This window comes from Branchiostoma lanceolatum, chromosome 3 (genome assembly GCF_035083965.1).
Source record: "Branchiostoma lanceolatum isolate klBraLanc5 chromosome 3, klBraLanc5.hap2, whole genome shotgun sequence".
NCBI classification, from domain to species: domain Eukaryota; kingdom Metazoa; phylum Chordata; class Leptocardii; order Amphioxiformes; family Branchiostomatidae; genus Branchiostoma; species Branchiostoma lanceolatum.
Window position 1 is genome coordinate 18,998,682 of NC_089724.1, and position 16,211 is coordinate 19,014,892.

The window sequence follows — 16,211 nt, forward strand, 5'->3', positions numbered from 1 at the left end:
TGTATATTTTAGTGTATTGGTGTATCACAATTGGTGTATCTTTATTTGATAATTTATATAATTTAAAGTAATGTCTACTAATGCACCCCATTACTACAATGGTACAGTTCATCAACATGGCAGCCATGTCGAGAGGAGTGTGTGCGTTTCTTGCTGTCGTTTTGTTGCTCTTTTGCCTCTACGAACCCTTAAGTGTCTTGGGTAAGTTCGGCAGGCTATTGCGCTAACAATTATGAGCATAGAAGAATTATATCCCAGTGAGTAAGCTAGACACAGACGGAGTATTGTTTGAAAAATTAACGACAAGTTTGTAGGGGATGTGGTCATAGTGCTGGCATTTTATTTACTGCAACAGTATTAAAAACGAACGCTCAGTTTTCAAATTGAATATTGATATTTACGAAGGTTATGAAGAGGATACTTGGTCGCTTTCTGACATTCACATTCCTTCGAAGTACTTGCACTTTGGTCATATTTTTGACACTAAAACGTCAGAGGCGGTGTTGCCACGTCAGCACAACAAAGTAACATTACGACCTGGGATTGTGATATGCCACTTCAGATCGCCATAGAGACAGCCCATTAATTCTTAAAAAGGACCATGAATATTGTATAAGCGGAGTGTGACGGCTGTATGATTTGTAGGTCTCTCGAAGAAATTGACAGCTGGTACTAAGTTCTAGGCTTTGGCACACGTAACGCGTGTGTAAGAGACACCTGTTCCATGACTAACGTTATCACCAAAGTAAATAACATGTATAGATGGAGCGATGAGCCTTACTCATTCAAAAAGTTCGACTTTCTTTTTCATATTTGTTTTGCAAAGTTTATGTGATTTTATAATTTGAAACATAAAAAGGGAGCTAGAACCCAAGCAGGAAACTACAGGCCGGTGAGCCTAACTTCGGTGGTTGGGAAGACGATGGAGGCCATCATCCGGGATGCACTGGTGGGGCATATGTCTGCTGGAAACCACTTCACAGACGCGCAACATGGCTTTGTACCAGGGAGATCTTGCATGACTCAGCTTCTGGTGGTACTGGAGGAGTGGACCCAATTACTGGAAAAGGGGGAAGCTATTGACGCAATCTACTTGGATTTCAGGAAAGCCTTTGACGCCGTTCCCCATCAGCGTCTCTTATGTAAGCTGGGGTCGTACGGTGTGAAAGGAGACCTGTACAACTGGGTAAAAGACTTCCTAGCCTCGAGGAAACAGAGGGTGGTGCTGAATGGAACTAGTTCCTCATGGACCCCTGTGAGGAGTGGCATCCCGCAGGGGAGTGTACTGGGCCCGGTATTGTTTGTAGTATACATTAATGACCTACCAGAGGCTGTCAGCAGCACGGTCAGAATATTTGCCGACGACAGTAAACTCTACCAGGGTGTGAAGGACAACGAAGGTCGGGTCAACTTACAGAAGGACTTAGAAGCTTTGAGGGACTGGTCTGCGTCCTGGCAGTTGCCCTTCAACGTGGGCAAGTGTAAAGTGTTGCACATGGGAACAACAACAACAGGCAGATTTACACCTTAGGGGATCAGGTATTGGAGGAGACCACGGCAGAGAAAGACCTGGGAGTGACAGTGGACAATCACCTCAAATTCCATACGCATACGGCACAAGCGAAGAACAAGGGAAATCAGATGCTGGGGTTGATTGAAAAGTCCTTTGCCAACTTGGATGAACAAACCTTGCCAATTCTCTTTAAAACAATGGTGAGGCCACACCTGGAATACGGAAATGTAATCTGGGGACCACACTATAAGGCGGGCAAGCAAGAGTTAGAAAAGGTCCAGAGAAGGGCCACAAAAATGGTCCCTTCTCTAAGAGAGCTTCCTTATAGCACTAGACTTCAGCGACTCAAACTCCCAACCCTGGAGTATAGGAGACTGAGAGGTGATATGATACAAGTTTTTAAGATCATGAATGGAATCGATAGAATCCCGGTACAAAGTTTCTTTGCTCCAGTCGAGCAATCAGTCACTAGAGGTCACAGTCTTAAATTACAAGTTCCCCTGGCCAAGACTAGGGCGAGGAGTCAGGTCTTCAGTGTTAGAACCGTGTCGAGCTGGAACGCCCTACCTGAGTCAGTGGTTTCAGCGGATAGTGTAAACCAGTTTAAATCCAGACTTGACAAACACTGGGATTGCCAAAAGTATGTCACATGAGAGCGAAGTCAAGATCAGGACATAACAGGCGGAGCCTACTTTCCTGGACACAGTATCAAGGTATCAAGGTAGAAACAAAAAAATGAATATACATGTAACGTTACTTACTTTATTTGTTACATCTGATTTATATAACAATTCTAATAACATAATCCACCAGGGAACATAATTCTGCCACCCTGGAAAGATTCGTCCAAATTGATCTCCGTCCCACTGCCCCCCAGTATAGCACTCTTGTATATCTAAACTGTGCATACTTAAGGGTGCTGCACTAGAGACCTCTCAAACCCACTGGTTTTCAAAGTGGCATATTTATGCAACCTGGCAGATTAATGTTAATGGAGGTTAATGTAAGTATTATATGATGATATATTAGAGAAGTATTAAAGAATACCTTCTGGGCCTTACATAACAAAATAGAATTCCAAAGTTGTGATTGATAAAGTTGATATTTCCACCTCAGATCAAGGACATTGCTCAGATTCAAACAGATCTATTTCATATAAAACAGAGAACAGGTCAACTTTCAGTGTTGACACTATAAATCTCTATTTTCATGTTTCCTTCTAGCCCATTCAACCAGCGAACAGCTGTACTTTGAGATTTTGTACCCTGTTGACATCAACTACCTTTTCAAGATCAGGCCAGCAAAGGACTTTGGAGCGCCATTCGTAAGTGAAGAACACTTGCTTTTTATTAACAGGTTATGATCTGGTTTCTAATGACTTTCTAGTTGGTTTCTTTTTTAGATTATTAATTACAACCTAAAAAAAAGAAGAGAAAACTCCTTTGTTATTACAGTAAACAGTTTCTTGCAGGAAGACCTTATAAGTTTCAGGTAAGCCAGATTCAGTGTGACATGTTTATTTTCCAGTAGTTTCATTCCAGTACACCTGCAAGAACATGATTGTGTAGAAATGCAGGTTAATTGAGTGGGAGAAGGGTTTGCATTTTTTTAAGTTTGTGCACATTTCTACCTTTTTTTTCAACTTCTATAACAGATTTTTTTTGCACCATATGTATCAATTCTTTTTGTCTTTTTGCTCAAAATATAAACATACTATTAAGAGATGTAACGTTATAGCAGTTTTTCTCCCTGCATGTATGATAAGGCCTGCGTTCTTGTGTTTCAGGACTTTCGTTATGATCACATCCATTTAGTGCCGACAGATCCTGCCCAGTCTTGCACCGTACTAAACAATGGACAATCTCTGCAGGGAGCCATAGCCATGGTAGAGAGAGGGTAGGCATGGATTTTGTCTTCATGTCTGGCTAGATGTCAGCTTAGCATCACTTCTATGTTGTCTTTTGCAAATGTATGTACTGACTCAATTTCAGCCCATGTTGTGCAGCTAGCTACTAACAATGTTGCATAACATGTCATAATAACAAAATGAATATGAAAAATGGTCCAAATACCATAGTACACAATGTACTGCGTTTCATTCTGTAGAAAAACACAAAAAACATAACATTTAGAAGAGGTATTGTTGTTACAGTTATGTGAACTATCTTCACATAACTGTATTGTTGTTACAGTTATGTGAGTTGTCTTCAAATTTAGAAGAGGTTTTGTTGTTACTGTATGTTACAGTTATGCAAGGACCCTATAAAATGTCCTTGAGTTATGTGGTGCAATGGGCAGGTGAGGTGAGTAGAGTGAGTTTAGTAGGTCAGGAGATTAGCAATGTGGGAAAGAATATGGAAGTTGTACACACATCACTACCAGTGGACTAGCCTCATGCTGTAGTGGTTGTGTTGCTCAAGGGCTATTGAAACAGAGTGGGGCACTGCCCTGTACACCATCTGGTGTGGGAAAGATTTTAGATTTTTTAAACTTCTATGATTGACATCTGACCGTGTTACTTCCTGCTCTTTAGCGGATGCTCATTCATGTCAAAAGCTCTGATGGTGGAGAGGTATGGTGCGGTTGCCGTGGTGATCTATGACAGCAATCAGCAGGACAACGAGCACTGGGTGGACATGATTCAGGACGAGACGGAAAGGGACACCAACATCGCAGCAGCTTTTCTACTGGGGAAGGACGGGTGAGGCACTGGATTGTAGATACATGAGGAGATAACTCTTAAGTACAAACTTTGTACAAACATGTAAATACATCAAGGAATGTTTAGACCTTAGATACATTTTCAACCAGTATTGTAAACTATATCTTAAACTCAACATGTTAATCTATTCCATATACCTGTTAGAAGGTTAGCTAATCTATATCCCTTTCTTGTTTGTATGTATTGCATATAGTTGTAGAAGACCTTATGAAAGTTGTTGTCCTTCTGCTGTGTCAATGAAGATTACTAGTACATTGTACAGTATTATGGGGAGGCCAGTAAGCAGTTGTTGCATGCAGGCAGTTTTCATTGGTGTGTACTAGTAAGTACATAGCTCACTGATAGTCGGTAAGTATCATCAGGTTAGAATTATAGCAATGAATGGTGCCCCTGCTGCCATGATGACTAGAATGCACCTGTGCCTGTACATGTACATGTATAGTAGTGTTTATACAGATGTCACCAGTTAATGTGTTTCCACAGGTCCATGATCAAGAGGTCCCTACAGGCTCACCGTCTGCCTGCAGCCACCATCAGCATCCCTGTCAACATCACCTCCATCCCACTCAGCGGGTACAAGCAGCCTCCGTGGAGCTTCTGGTGACAGACCCTGTTCTACTCAAGGGCTTTAATTGCATAAGTTATAAGTGGGGTAAGAGGATCCAGGCTTCCTCAGTTGGCATCGGGCTAATTGGGGTTGAATATTTCCATTGGAACAACTAAAACAATGTAAATCAGGAAGAAATCAGAAACTAGCCATTTTGTGTTCACCTGATGCTGCATACGTGACCATTGTGGGAGATTAATACATTAGGGGTACCAGGTGGTATCTGTATTTCTTGTCAGACCCACTGATCTACATCTCTTTCCAGCAATTTCTGTGACTGTGACCTAATCTGACCCTTGAATGTGTACTTAGTTTTTTTATCAACCTTGTCATCTGATAGTAACAAATACAAAAGTATTTGATTGAACTTGAAAAGCGTTACATCAGCATGTTGCAGGTACATGTATACCTGTCTATTACCGGTCAAGAAAGCAATGATATTAATTCTGTTCTATTCTTATTGATTGACGCTGCTTTATAAGTCTATTTTGATCCCAAGTTTTTGCCAATGTATTCCATGTTGTACTGTAACAGGTGAACTACAGTCTGGAATGTCCAACATTTGTGATGCTATGAAAGTTGAATTATTTTATGCTTCCTGTTATTGATACAAATTTAGCCCAGCTAGCTGGCAACCTGCATTGTCACTATGTTAATACTAGTCATAGACTGGCTATAATACTTATACTTTGTAAGGAAAATAGATGATAATGTGTTACACAGCTTATTATAGAATCAAGATTTAAATCACTGTCTTATTTTTTAGATTATCACATTTAAAAGGAAAAGGCGTCTTAATCTATCCTCTCTATGAAAGACACGTACAAAAGTATTGGCAATGATAGGGGTCATCACAACATGCACCAGCTGCTCTGATTAAAACAGCAAAAAGATCTCAAGTATCACAAATGTAGACTTTTTAATTCCACAATAGCAAATGATCATTTCAGAAATCATGGTAGTGTGCCTTTGAAATACATGTATGTTTGTTTACGTAGGTGTGCAATACAGATACATGTACTTTGAACAGCTTCAAAATATCTGTTATTTTATATTAAGGAGGTTGTGCATGTGAAAATGAAGTAAAACATTGCATGCAAGTCATTGCTGATCATCTAAACCACTGTCAGCACATATTCTTGTGGATCTAAATGCAGGCAAAAATAAATACATGTACATGTATACACATGGTATCATGTTGACCTGTCACTGCAACGGAAAACATACATCCAGGATATTCTATATGTTTGTTTTGGGAAATTCTGAGCTTGTGGGCTTACATCCCAAAAAAAACTTGTCTTATCTTTTGGTCTATCTGACAAATGTCTCCTTATCACAACACATACGTTTTGAATCCCCTGGACATGAGTTAAAATCTTGGATTCTTGGTTAGATGTAAGAGGAGCAAAAGCCATTCACAAACATGGCAAACATCCTAAAGGTATATCAGACCACATGGGAGAAAATACATGGAAATTAAACTTTTTTATCATGCAACAACTGGGGGCGATGTAAAGTAATGCCAACGGGGCATTGTAAAGAAATAATGTAAATAACCCTTACTCAGTCTGTATACAGTCTGGCCAGGTGCCCGCTGAATTCTCATGAAACGGTTTTTTTTCTCCTTTTTTTGTTAAGGTTTTGAAAAAGAACAAGAACGCTTATTTTGTGCAGTGCTCTGAATCACAGGAATCACCATCTATACCACCAAGTATTGGTAAGATTTTAACATTTCTAAAATACATGTCTCGGGGTTTCTTGTCTCCTTTGGTCCGCCTTGATCTGTGGAACCTGCATGTCTCCTCAGCGGCCAGCGCTGCCTGACTCCTCTTGGGCGGAGGGGTGGGGACGGCCGAGCTTCTTGGCCTTGGAGACGGTAGCCACCACGTGATCCTTATTTGTGTGGGACGGAAGAATCAACCAGGGACAAATGAAGGAACCATTTATGCTAGTCAGTCAGAAACGCTACATTGACAGTGATTTATAGAGTCACGATAACGGGACCGATAGGACAACTCTTGGAGGTGACCAGGTAAACAGGGTACTGCCATGTCACTGTGGCCATGCGTCAGAATACAGGACATACCGGTAATAAGGTTTTTTCATAAATCGTGGCATTTATCATTATGAGTAGATAGATGACGTACCTGTCGGCGTTCTGCGGCGAGGTTCTGACGCTTCTCCAGTGCGTCAGCTGTCGCCACCTTAGCCACACGAGCTCTCCTCTTCTTCAGACGCCCCTCCATCCATTTGGTCCTCTGAGATTCTCGTGTAGCGATGACGTCAGAGTCGCTGGTGGAGGTGATGATAAAGCCGCTGCTGGACACCTTCCTGCTCGCCTTCTTGGCCTTTATCTTAGCCGCTTTCTCCGCAGATTTAGTAGAAATCCTGGCGCTCTTCTTGGCTAACAGCTCCTTTAATGGTTGTACAAAACACGATAATGAACAGGTAAAATTAAAGTAAATATATATAAGAGTTAGCTTCCCTTCGTTCATATTGCATCCCGATTATCACTCCCGTCCCCACGCCCTTGAACCTTATCTGCTGTTTTCGTATGATCTTCAAAGCACGTGTCAGCTAGGCCCCTTTACGAAGTCTGAAGTCAAACTATTTCCTCACCTGCCTCCTAACGTCCGCGTTGCTAAGCTGCCTCTTCAGATCGTCAGGAGATTCCGGGCAGGGTTTCTTCACCTTCTCACGCCGTTCCTCCATCCTCTTCTCAATTTTCTGCAGCCTCATGTGGTAGCGCGGAGGCGTGCCGGAGTTCTCGACCGGTACGTGGAAGGCGATGGCATTGTCGCGTCGTTTGAGTCCGGGTAGCACACCCTCATCTCGTAGCTGGGACAAAATGTCGTCCGAGGACCATTCCGGCCTCGGCTGACACATTATGGGAGCGGGTGGACTGCTTACTGGAATACTCGGCGCTTCTGAAACAAAGTTGAAATCATGAAGCACATCCGCAAGTTCCGTTCAGTCCTTGGGAACTTGGGGGCAAGTTAACGTTAAACGATAAATGCCAGGGACGATCCAATGGTCTTCAATACGACTGTGAACATGTTTTGCAGAATTGATAGTTTTCGACTGTGAACATGTTTTGCCCGACGTGATTGAAAAGATACTACTAGTATACAAACTTCAGTAACGTAGAAAAATGAATGTACAAGTGAACTGCTTCTACTGGGACATACTGCATTCCGCAACAGACTCAAACTTTAATCTTCATTGTGTTACACATCTCCACGCAGATTTGGTAGATTTAAGTTATGAAGCTGCCCGCACTTACCCGTTGTCTCCTTCACCATGCTCTCGTCCTCATGCGCATCCCCAGTCGTCTCCTCTCCCGGGGCAACTTTATTGATGCTTAGACAACACGTGAATATTGATATTAGTTTATCCCACATTTTGTTCGGCGTCTTGTCCTGTCCGACGAGTGCAATATGGTGTCTGGAACTTTGTTGTTCCAAACAAAGCTTGGAGATCTCGATGGAATATGACGTCATAAAGCGATGTACTAGTGCGTTCGTTGCGTGCCATAACGCATGGCATTGGAGAAGTTATACTGAAACCTTGGCAAACGGTACTAAAGAGGCACTCATCATTTCTTCCTGTAAGAAGTGAAAAGAACAGGTTTTATTTATAAGAATTGACCGCCCCAGTCCGAAACTTGTACTGCATTATATTATAAACTGGCGTCCTTATAACGTTACCTGAAGTACGGTTGCTGTACTACTAAGTTCTGCTTTCTATTTTTCAGACGGCCAAAGTACAACGTATATGTTTAAGACAATAAAGAGGCATTTGTTTCGTGCCAATCTGCCCACGTGTGATTTTCAGAAAATCTTGAAAAAGTTGAATATCAATGCCCCACACAATGAAAGTGAAAGGCAATCATCGATATCTGTTGACATCTTCCTGTCAACTTTTCCTTGTCTCAGCTACATGGGAGGTTTGGGAGTAGCTTTGAATTCAGGTTGTTTTAAATCAGCCCGTTGGAAACACGTAAATACACTCGACTCGAGACAAGGGCTCGACTGATATATGGAACTCTTGCGACCTTCGCTATTTTGATGTGCAGATACAGATCAAGCCGCTATGTGGCGTTTTCACACAGATTAGGTTTGCGTAATGACGCAGGGGGAAAGCGTCACCAGTAGAAGTTTGTTTTGATCTGTGATTTTAACCAAGCCGTCCGAAATTTGCGATCAGTTTAGTCGTCATCATGAACTGAGATGTCATAGTACACCGCAAAGATGTTTTCACCGGACGGAGACCTGGATATTCTGTCTGAGGACGGGGGATTCGCTGCGCCTGACCTGTCCAGGTCCGGCCCCCCTCCCCACGGCTATGCAGCCCACAGGACCGACGGCCAGGGTCAGTCCGCTGAACCAGGTAACGTTAACGTTACGTGGGCTGGGCATGGAGTTGTTGGAAGCTACTCTGTGTTAGACCCTCATATTTAATTGCTGATTTTTCACTTTAATGAGTAGGTGCGTCACCAGGGCCAACTAAACTTTATTTATTTTACAGCTTCTTTGTTTAACCTAGATTTCTGGCAGTGGCAGGTCTGAAAAACAACTTGTTACAACAGCACGGATCTGTATCTCCTCTTTTTAGCAATCTTGATTCATGCTTTTGAGTTTTGTGCAAGAATGTGTATTTTTTTTCATAACATACAGGAGCGACATGATTTGCTTCATACTTTTATTTAGGAGGGATTTAAGTGGCAGACAAGTTTAATAAGCTAGTTCGGAGTTGCTACTACGCATGTGCAGTGTCAAAGGTGAAGGCCCCCGCGACGGAAACTGCTCGCTTCCACATTGTCTCCATTTGCATAACAACGCCCAGATGGGTCTGGTTTCCGTCGCGGGGGCCTTCACCTTTGACACTGCACATGCGTAGTAGCAACTCCGAACTAGCTTATACTCTAGTCTAACCGTTGTTACATGTATTAAGACGCCCCCCTTAATTGCATGTATCTACATTACATGGCATCCCTAACCCCTGTAGATGCAGAGTCTCCTCGGAGTTGGAGTTCGGTGTTGTCGCCAGCGCGGGTCCGTGTGGGCGTGTCCGCCTGGTTAGAGACTGGCAAGCAGCTGAGTTCCCGGGTCCACGCCTTGGTGAAGGATACTGCAGCAGGTATGTACTCAGCTCAGGACACAGTGGGTGTAATGAGGGCCAGTGGTGGGAGCACGTACTACATGCTACTATTGGATTCCATAGTACGTAGACGTTATTTCGAATGGGACCGGCCATTCAAACATATAACGGCCGATCCCGTTCTCTCGTTTGAATTAAGGGAGTTGTTTGCTAGACTCCATCACAAGCAGGCGTGTTTATTGTGTATCCGACTTCTCACTGTGGGTGTTGATAAAGTACAGTAGGACAGGATATAGTTATAGGGATCAGGAGTCAGGACAATCATTTCTTAACATTATTCTTGACCTGTATACCTGCCCTTCGGTGTAACAAACCAGCTAATCGTATCCTGTCCTCCCAGTTTCCCCTGCCAGTCCAGTGAAGGTGGAGTCTGATGCCCGGCTGTCGGCGGAGGATGTTCCCGCGTCACCACAGCTCATGAAGTCGGTGGCCCTCGCCTTCCGCAGACAGGAAGAGATCAACCAGGTTCTGCTCTTTTCTCTGATAGCATCATCTCAATTTGAACTTGGCTCTAAACTTCTTGGTTGAACTAGTATTGATATTCCTTTTTGTTTCTATATAGGCGAATGCAAACCTCAGTAGGCTGAATTATGCTGTGAATGTGGCCAACTATGTCAAACACAAACAAGTGGAGGTGAGTCTCATGTTGACACATTTTTTTGGAAGGCTCTAAGTTGATATCAGTGTCAGCTATCAGTACATGTATGTTGTGAAAATGTTGATATTTGTATTTGCAAGGTTAATGTCAGTGGATGTATATTGATAAGCATCAATGTACATTGGCCTAGATGCAGCAACAATGTGTGCTTCCTAGGTTATATGCAATTATTGGGTGTTTCAATGATTTGTCATGATGAGGACTGGTTGTACATTGATAGGTGCATCCACAACTTCTGTCGTTAGAATGCAAAGTTGTTTTAGGAAGTACATTGATTGTTACTGCTCCCTTGTGTTTCCATAGCAAGCTGTAATGCAGGGACAGAAGCAGCTGTGGAAACTCAACAACAGAGTTCATCACCAGGCAGAGACTATAGGTAATATGAACAGGCATTTACTCACATATGTCCTGTTTACCTCTACTGAGTAGGTTTTGTCTCTACTAATACTGTAAATGCAGAAATATTCGCGGTGGTTTTATGTTCACGGTTTTCGCGGTGACCGATTCACCGCAAACTTAAAGCCACCGCAAACATTTTTGTCCAATACTGTAGCAGTATGTAACAGTTACTATAGTGCTGCCGCAAACATAAAACCACCGCGAACACCCCATTTTAGCCTTAGTGCGAAATAAAAACCACGCAAACTTAAATGCACTTACTACCAGTAGTTGCACTGAGGACGACTTACTAAAGATATTAGCAAATCTTTTCTCTTTTTTTTACAAAAATACCCTTTGAAGTGTTGATGAAGGTTAGACATCCAGGTAATAAGATATGCCAAAAAACAGTTACTCAAGCAATACACATCACTAATACTACTATATAAAAGATGACAACATGCACATTTCTATGTGAAATTGAGTTGCCTTAAAGGAGGCTTGGTTGCATTATTCTGTTATGTTGATGGTATGTTGGCTTGGATGCTGTTGTGATATTCTGTGGACTGCCACATTGTAGGTCACCTCCAGGATGGTGTGCGGAACCTATCCACACAGGTCCAGCTGCAGAAGGAGACAGCACAGAGGATGAAGAACAGCATTGATTCACAGCAGCAGCTGTTCAGCTCCACTATACTGGAGGTCAGGCACTGCTTTTTGGTTGGCTTGTTTCACATGACCAGTAAACTACCTTTAGGTGTAACACACCAGTTTCTACAGTAAGTTCAAGCTGTGTAAGACGGGACTGTACGGTTTGATCCACTCACAATGGGATGGACCCCTACCCTTGTTGATTAGTGTGGCTCCTTCAACACCAGACTTAACTCATTTTTACCAGACTCAAGTGAGGAAATAGGTGTAAAGTTCCTTTTCCAAGGGCACAATATTGGGGCCTGCTAGAGAGTCAACAACTCTAACTACTTTGCTGACTTGCCACCTGGTGTGTATGATGCAGCTTTTGAAGCCCCAAAAGGTTTGGGGGAGTTGAGAGGGAATTTCTCCAATTCCCACCATGTGAAATGTTTCTCTTTTTATCAGCAGCATCCCCTTGAATGATATTTTTGACCACTGCCTTTTTTTTTTCAGAACCGAATGGAGCTAGAACGACAGCAGAGTCTTTTGGCCAAGCAGCAGGCAGCCATGGATGTGAGTACTAGGCACTTGAATTTGTATATCATACCCAGCCAGTGTTTCCGCCAGACCGCGACTGAGAGGCCGTCCACTTGGTTGCGACTCGAGCGAGCGTGAATTCATAGCGAAAAATACGATTTATCTACGGTACATATGGAGAATTTTCACGGAAAAACATTCAAAGGAATATATATTGTGTCGAATACAGTCAGAAATGATGCCGAATCGTGGCAAATCACGACGTAGAGGCTGAAATGCACGGGCGAAATTCTTGTTTTGTTTACGTTTTTCCTTGTTTTCTTCGATGACTTTCTTCGATTGAGTCTTGAAAAACGGGTTTTTAATGAGATCACCGTATGCCAAAGGCACCGACATCGATTCTTCGCAAGCTTAACAATAGCAACAAACAAAAGAGTGTGAATGTCCAACGATATAGAGCGTCCCCACGCCCGCAGTAACAAAGAAAAACAAAGAAATTATGCCGACCTCTCGTATTTATTTCCCGATTTCTCGGCATTTAGTTTGTCTTCTTTTAAAGAGGACGGCCTATGTCTGAGTTCAGGCCGTCCAAAGCGACATAAGGCCGTCATTTGACGGGAAGACGCCCCTCTGGCGGAAACACTGTACCCAGCAATATGTACAAATGGGATTACATTGTGCTGAAACAGCAAAAGATGAACTGTGAAAAAATGGCAGATATTGTAGAATGGAGAATTTCTTGTCAAAGGTGATGTGTGTGAATTCGTGTACATGAAGAGTTGGATCCAGCCTGACTTTGTACCATGTTTCTTTTGTGTTCCAGCACTTGATCAGACAGAAGCTCAAGCACGACTTCCTTGTAGATAGTGGGTAAGTTGAATAGACTACATGGTTAGTTGTTTGCCTTAGAGTACAATGTTAGCCTTTAGTTTTGACTTATAGAACTATGGCTAGATATTGTATAGGTTGTTAACAGCATTTTTTAGGTTTACTAGGACTTTTTAGTATCAAATTGCCTTCCTTCCAAGTATTGGGTAATGCCAAAGGTCATACTTTTTTGCCGTCACCAGCGAGTATGTCAATTTCATATTACATTTACTAGGGATGATTCTGTTATTCCAGATTCCTATATTTATAGACAGTGTTTGTAACATGTACTGTTCTGTGCGGTAGACTACTTGTTGGGACTGTGTGGTTTGTGAACAGTTTGCTGGTTGACTACCCGCTGAAGACAGTCTTGGTGGTGGTGCCCAGAACCAAGCTCAGAAACTGGTGGGTTTCACTGCTTAGGAACAAACCAAGAACAATTGTTTGAATGTGTGTGTCTGTTTGTAACCATGTGTAATGAAAGGAAATGAAAGTAACTGCAGGCTAACACCAGAAAGAATTACCACACTGCTAGCATAAAAAAATTGTACATTCTTCATCTCTCCTTCCTCATCTTGCTCTAGTGACATTCTAATTTTGTTTCTGCCTGATGAATATTGGCATAATGAAAATAAAACTGTCACTGTTTCAGGCTGAGACAGGCCACAAAGGCACTGCTTGTTCTTCAGATGATGGGTCTGCTGAAGTCCTGGTCTGTAAAATGTGGACTACATAACAGGTGAGAGCTCTTTCATACAGCAATCTTATACTGTAATTCTTGTTTCTTTCACTGTAACTTTAAGTTCACTGTTTTCACTGTCACCTCTGGACCGTGAACTTATCATCACAGTGAAAAACCTATTTATGATTCCTCCACACATCCTTTCTGTAAATCACTTGCTACCACCGTGAAGTTAAAGTTCAGTGAAAATGTCCCTTTTTCTTACACCGTGAAAGTTTGCTACCGTGAACCTAAAGTGAATTACAGTATTGTGTTCATACAGGATCTATGTACATGTATTTAATTTTCAGCAACATTACCAACTTCATTCCCATCAGTTTATGTATTACTTTTCTCTGGACTGTTAAGTCTATCCCCATAATGAGTACATTGTCCTCATTCTTGTTTTCCAGTGTTGGATCTTTGCTTCCCTATATACAACATGCCAGCACACTGGCCATGGCTAAACTGCAGGACCTGAGAGCTTTGAGAGTGTGGAGAAGAAGACCTGCCGTCCCACCAGGCCAGGGGGAGGAGGATGCAGACAGACCGCCACAAACCGCCCTCAACCTCTGCTGAACATTGTCAACTTTGTAAAAAAAGAAATCAACGAGTCTATTTTCTTAGATGTAAGGGCTGTTTGAGAGTAAGAGATTGATAAACTGTTTTAGTTAGCAGTTAGAAAATTGTAATATCAGTGGAGGAAAGTCTGTCAATATTTTACCACAATATGGAAAAACATTAAAGGAGGTGATATTTTGAATTTCGGCATATTTTCTTATTGAATCATCAGAAAAGTGCTTATAGACAACAGAAGAGATGCTATTCAGTTTGGGAGTTGTGATGATTTTAGGAGGTCTATGTATCATTGATAAGAATTAAGGCTTAAGGTATATAAGAAAGGTGACAATGTGTGAGAGAATGAAAGGCTATCAAAGAGGTTTGCCTATGTATAGAATGTGATGACTGCTCTGAAATTGTGATGGAAACGTATGGGTCTGCATAGGGGGGCCTTGCAGGGTTTAATGGTAAATTTAGGAGGACCAGAAACTCTTAACAGTAAATAAGGGATTCATAGGCACATGTACACCAGATGTAAGTGTAAAGGGGGTCAAGATGACTTTAAAGATGGCCTCTTTCAGGATATATTTACATGGTGGGTGCTGCATGCAATTGATGTCTCTTGTATTGTAAAAATGTTTTGTATGTTTGGGGGGCATAACAGGCTTCCACATAAATTTAGTTGTATGCAAAACCTGGGGTTTATGTACCAAATGTAAACTAATCTGACATATGTATAAAGCTATTGTATTGAGAAAAACCATTGCAAATGTCATGTAAAAAGGTAACTGATGGACTCAAAATACAGCCTAATGATGTGAAGAAATTCCCTTCTTCACAGTTGTGATTATGGAGGAAACTACTATTAATTCATTCTTAAGAACGTCTGCAATTGATAAGAACATTAAAGATTTTTAGCTAAAAACATTAAGTAGTTTTGAGCAGAATTCTTGATAATTACAGGCAAAACACAAGGTTGTACAAGGGCTGTGTCACTAACTAACTGGAAGTTACAAGCTGTTTTCAGAGCTGTACAACAAAGTCACCAAGAGAACTGTGTACTACAGACAAAGCTATCTAAGAAAGACCAAGACTTCATTTGATACAAAAGGTTTAGTCGTCTTCGAAATGTCAACCCGTCCTTGGTGCTGAAACCATCATCAGATACATCCACAAAAGTTGCCAAGGTTACAGACAACAATACTCTATTAGACATTTTTCATCGACACTCTTTTATCGATTATAGAAATAACACAAAGCAATTGTGAAATTAAGAAAATGAATAGTAATATTGTGAAACTGTCTGATGGTGGTTTCAGCACCAAGGACAGGTTGACATTTCGAGGACGACCTGTTAGGAATCGCGTAACGAAGTGCAGATACAATGTAATCACAAACAAATAAGTACATCCACAATATTTGTGTCCAAAATGTGCCCTTTTTGTTGGTCACAAAAGGCGTTCTGTTGCACGTAAAAGAACCCACCAAACTTATCGAAAATATTAGGGGTCCTTCTTTGCAAGAAAACGATGATAATGCAAGAATAGAGATTCACCCTAACTGGCCACAGTTTTTTTTTTTTTTTTTAAAGTCCGCTGTTTACTGCACGCAAGAGGCTCTTCTAATTTCCATAAAGCTGGTCCACGAAAGGAGATGTGTGCGTGGTGTGGACTGAGCATGGCGTGCTAACTTAATGGAGCGAACACTGACTACTGAGGAGAAGCAACATGATGACCTAGAAACGTCATGGCATCCTCACTTTTATGACATACAACTTTGTTTACCACCACGTGGCTACGTGTATGGGAAATCCTGGTTACCAATCTGTGTTCATCTTTTTGCTACTTTTCTTAC

The 16,211-nt window shown here is 41.8% G+C and overlaps 3 protein-coding genes across 3 annotated transcripts; 2 read left to right on the forward strand and 1 right to left on the reverse strand.

Annotated features, from left to right (window-relative positions):
• Positions 1-77: 77 nt before the first annotated feature.
• On the forward strand, positions 78-6,026 carry LOC136430840 (protease-associated domain-containing protein 1-like). The gene is made up of 5 exons (XM_066421871.1): positions 78-201; positions 2,737-2,837; positions 3,300-3,409; positions 4,047-4,214; positions 4,719-6,026. Exons 1-5 carry the CDS (start codon positions 81-83, stop codon positions 4,837-4,839), a joined length of 621 nt encoding a protein of 206 aa, XP_066277968.1. The 5' UTR covers positions 78-80; the 3' UTR covers positions 4,840-6,026.
• LOC136430839 (uncharacterized) lies at positions 5,738-8,490 on the reverse strand. The gene is made up of 4 exons (XM_066421870.1): positions 8,126-8,490; positions 7,462-7,769; positions 6,990-7,256; positions 5,738-6,735 (listed from the first exon to the last, which is right to left on the reverse strand). Exons 1-4 carry the CDS (start codon positions 8,340-8,342, stop codon positions 6,646-6,648), a joined length of 882 nt encoding a protein of 293 aa, XP_066277967.1. The 5' UTR covers positions 8,343-8,490; the 3' UTR covers positions 5,738-6,645.
• Positions 8,491-8,937: 447 nt separating this feature from the next.
• Positions 8,938-15,284, forward strand: LOC136430847 (uncharacterized). Its single transcript, XM_066421888.1, has 11 exons — positions 8,938-9,231; positions 9,850-9,981; positions 10,343-10,467; positions 10,565-10,636; positions 10,964-11,036; positions 11,619-11,740; positions 12,185-12,244; positions 13,032-13,078; positions 13,382-13,480; positions 13,728-13,814; positions 14,210-15,284. Exons 1-11 carry the CDS (start codon positions 9,093-9,095, stop codon positions 14,373-14,375), a joined length of 1,122 nt encoding a protein of 373 aa, XP_066277985.1. The 5' UTR covers positions 8,938-9,092; the 3' UTR covers positions 14,376-15,284.
• Positions 15,285-16,211: the final 927 nt, after the last annotated feature.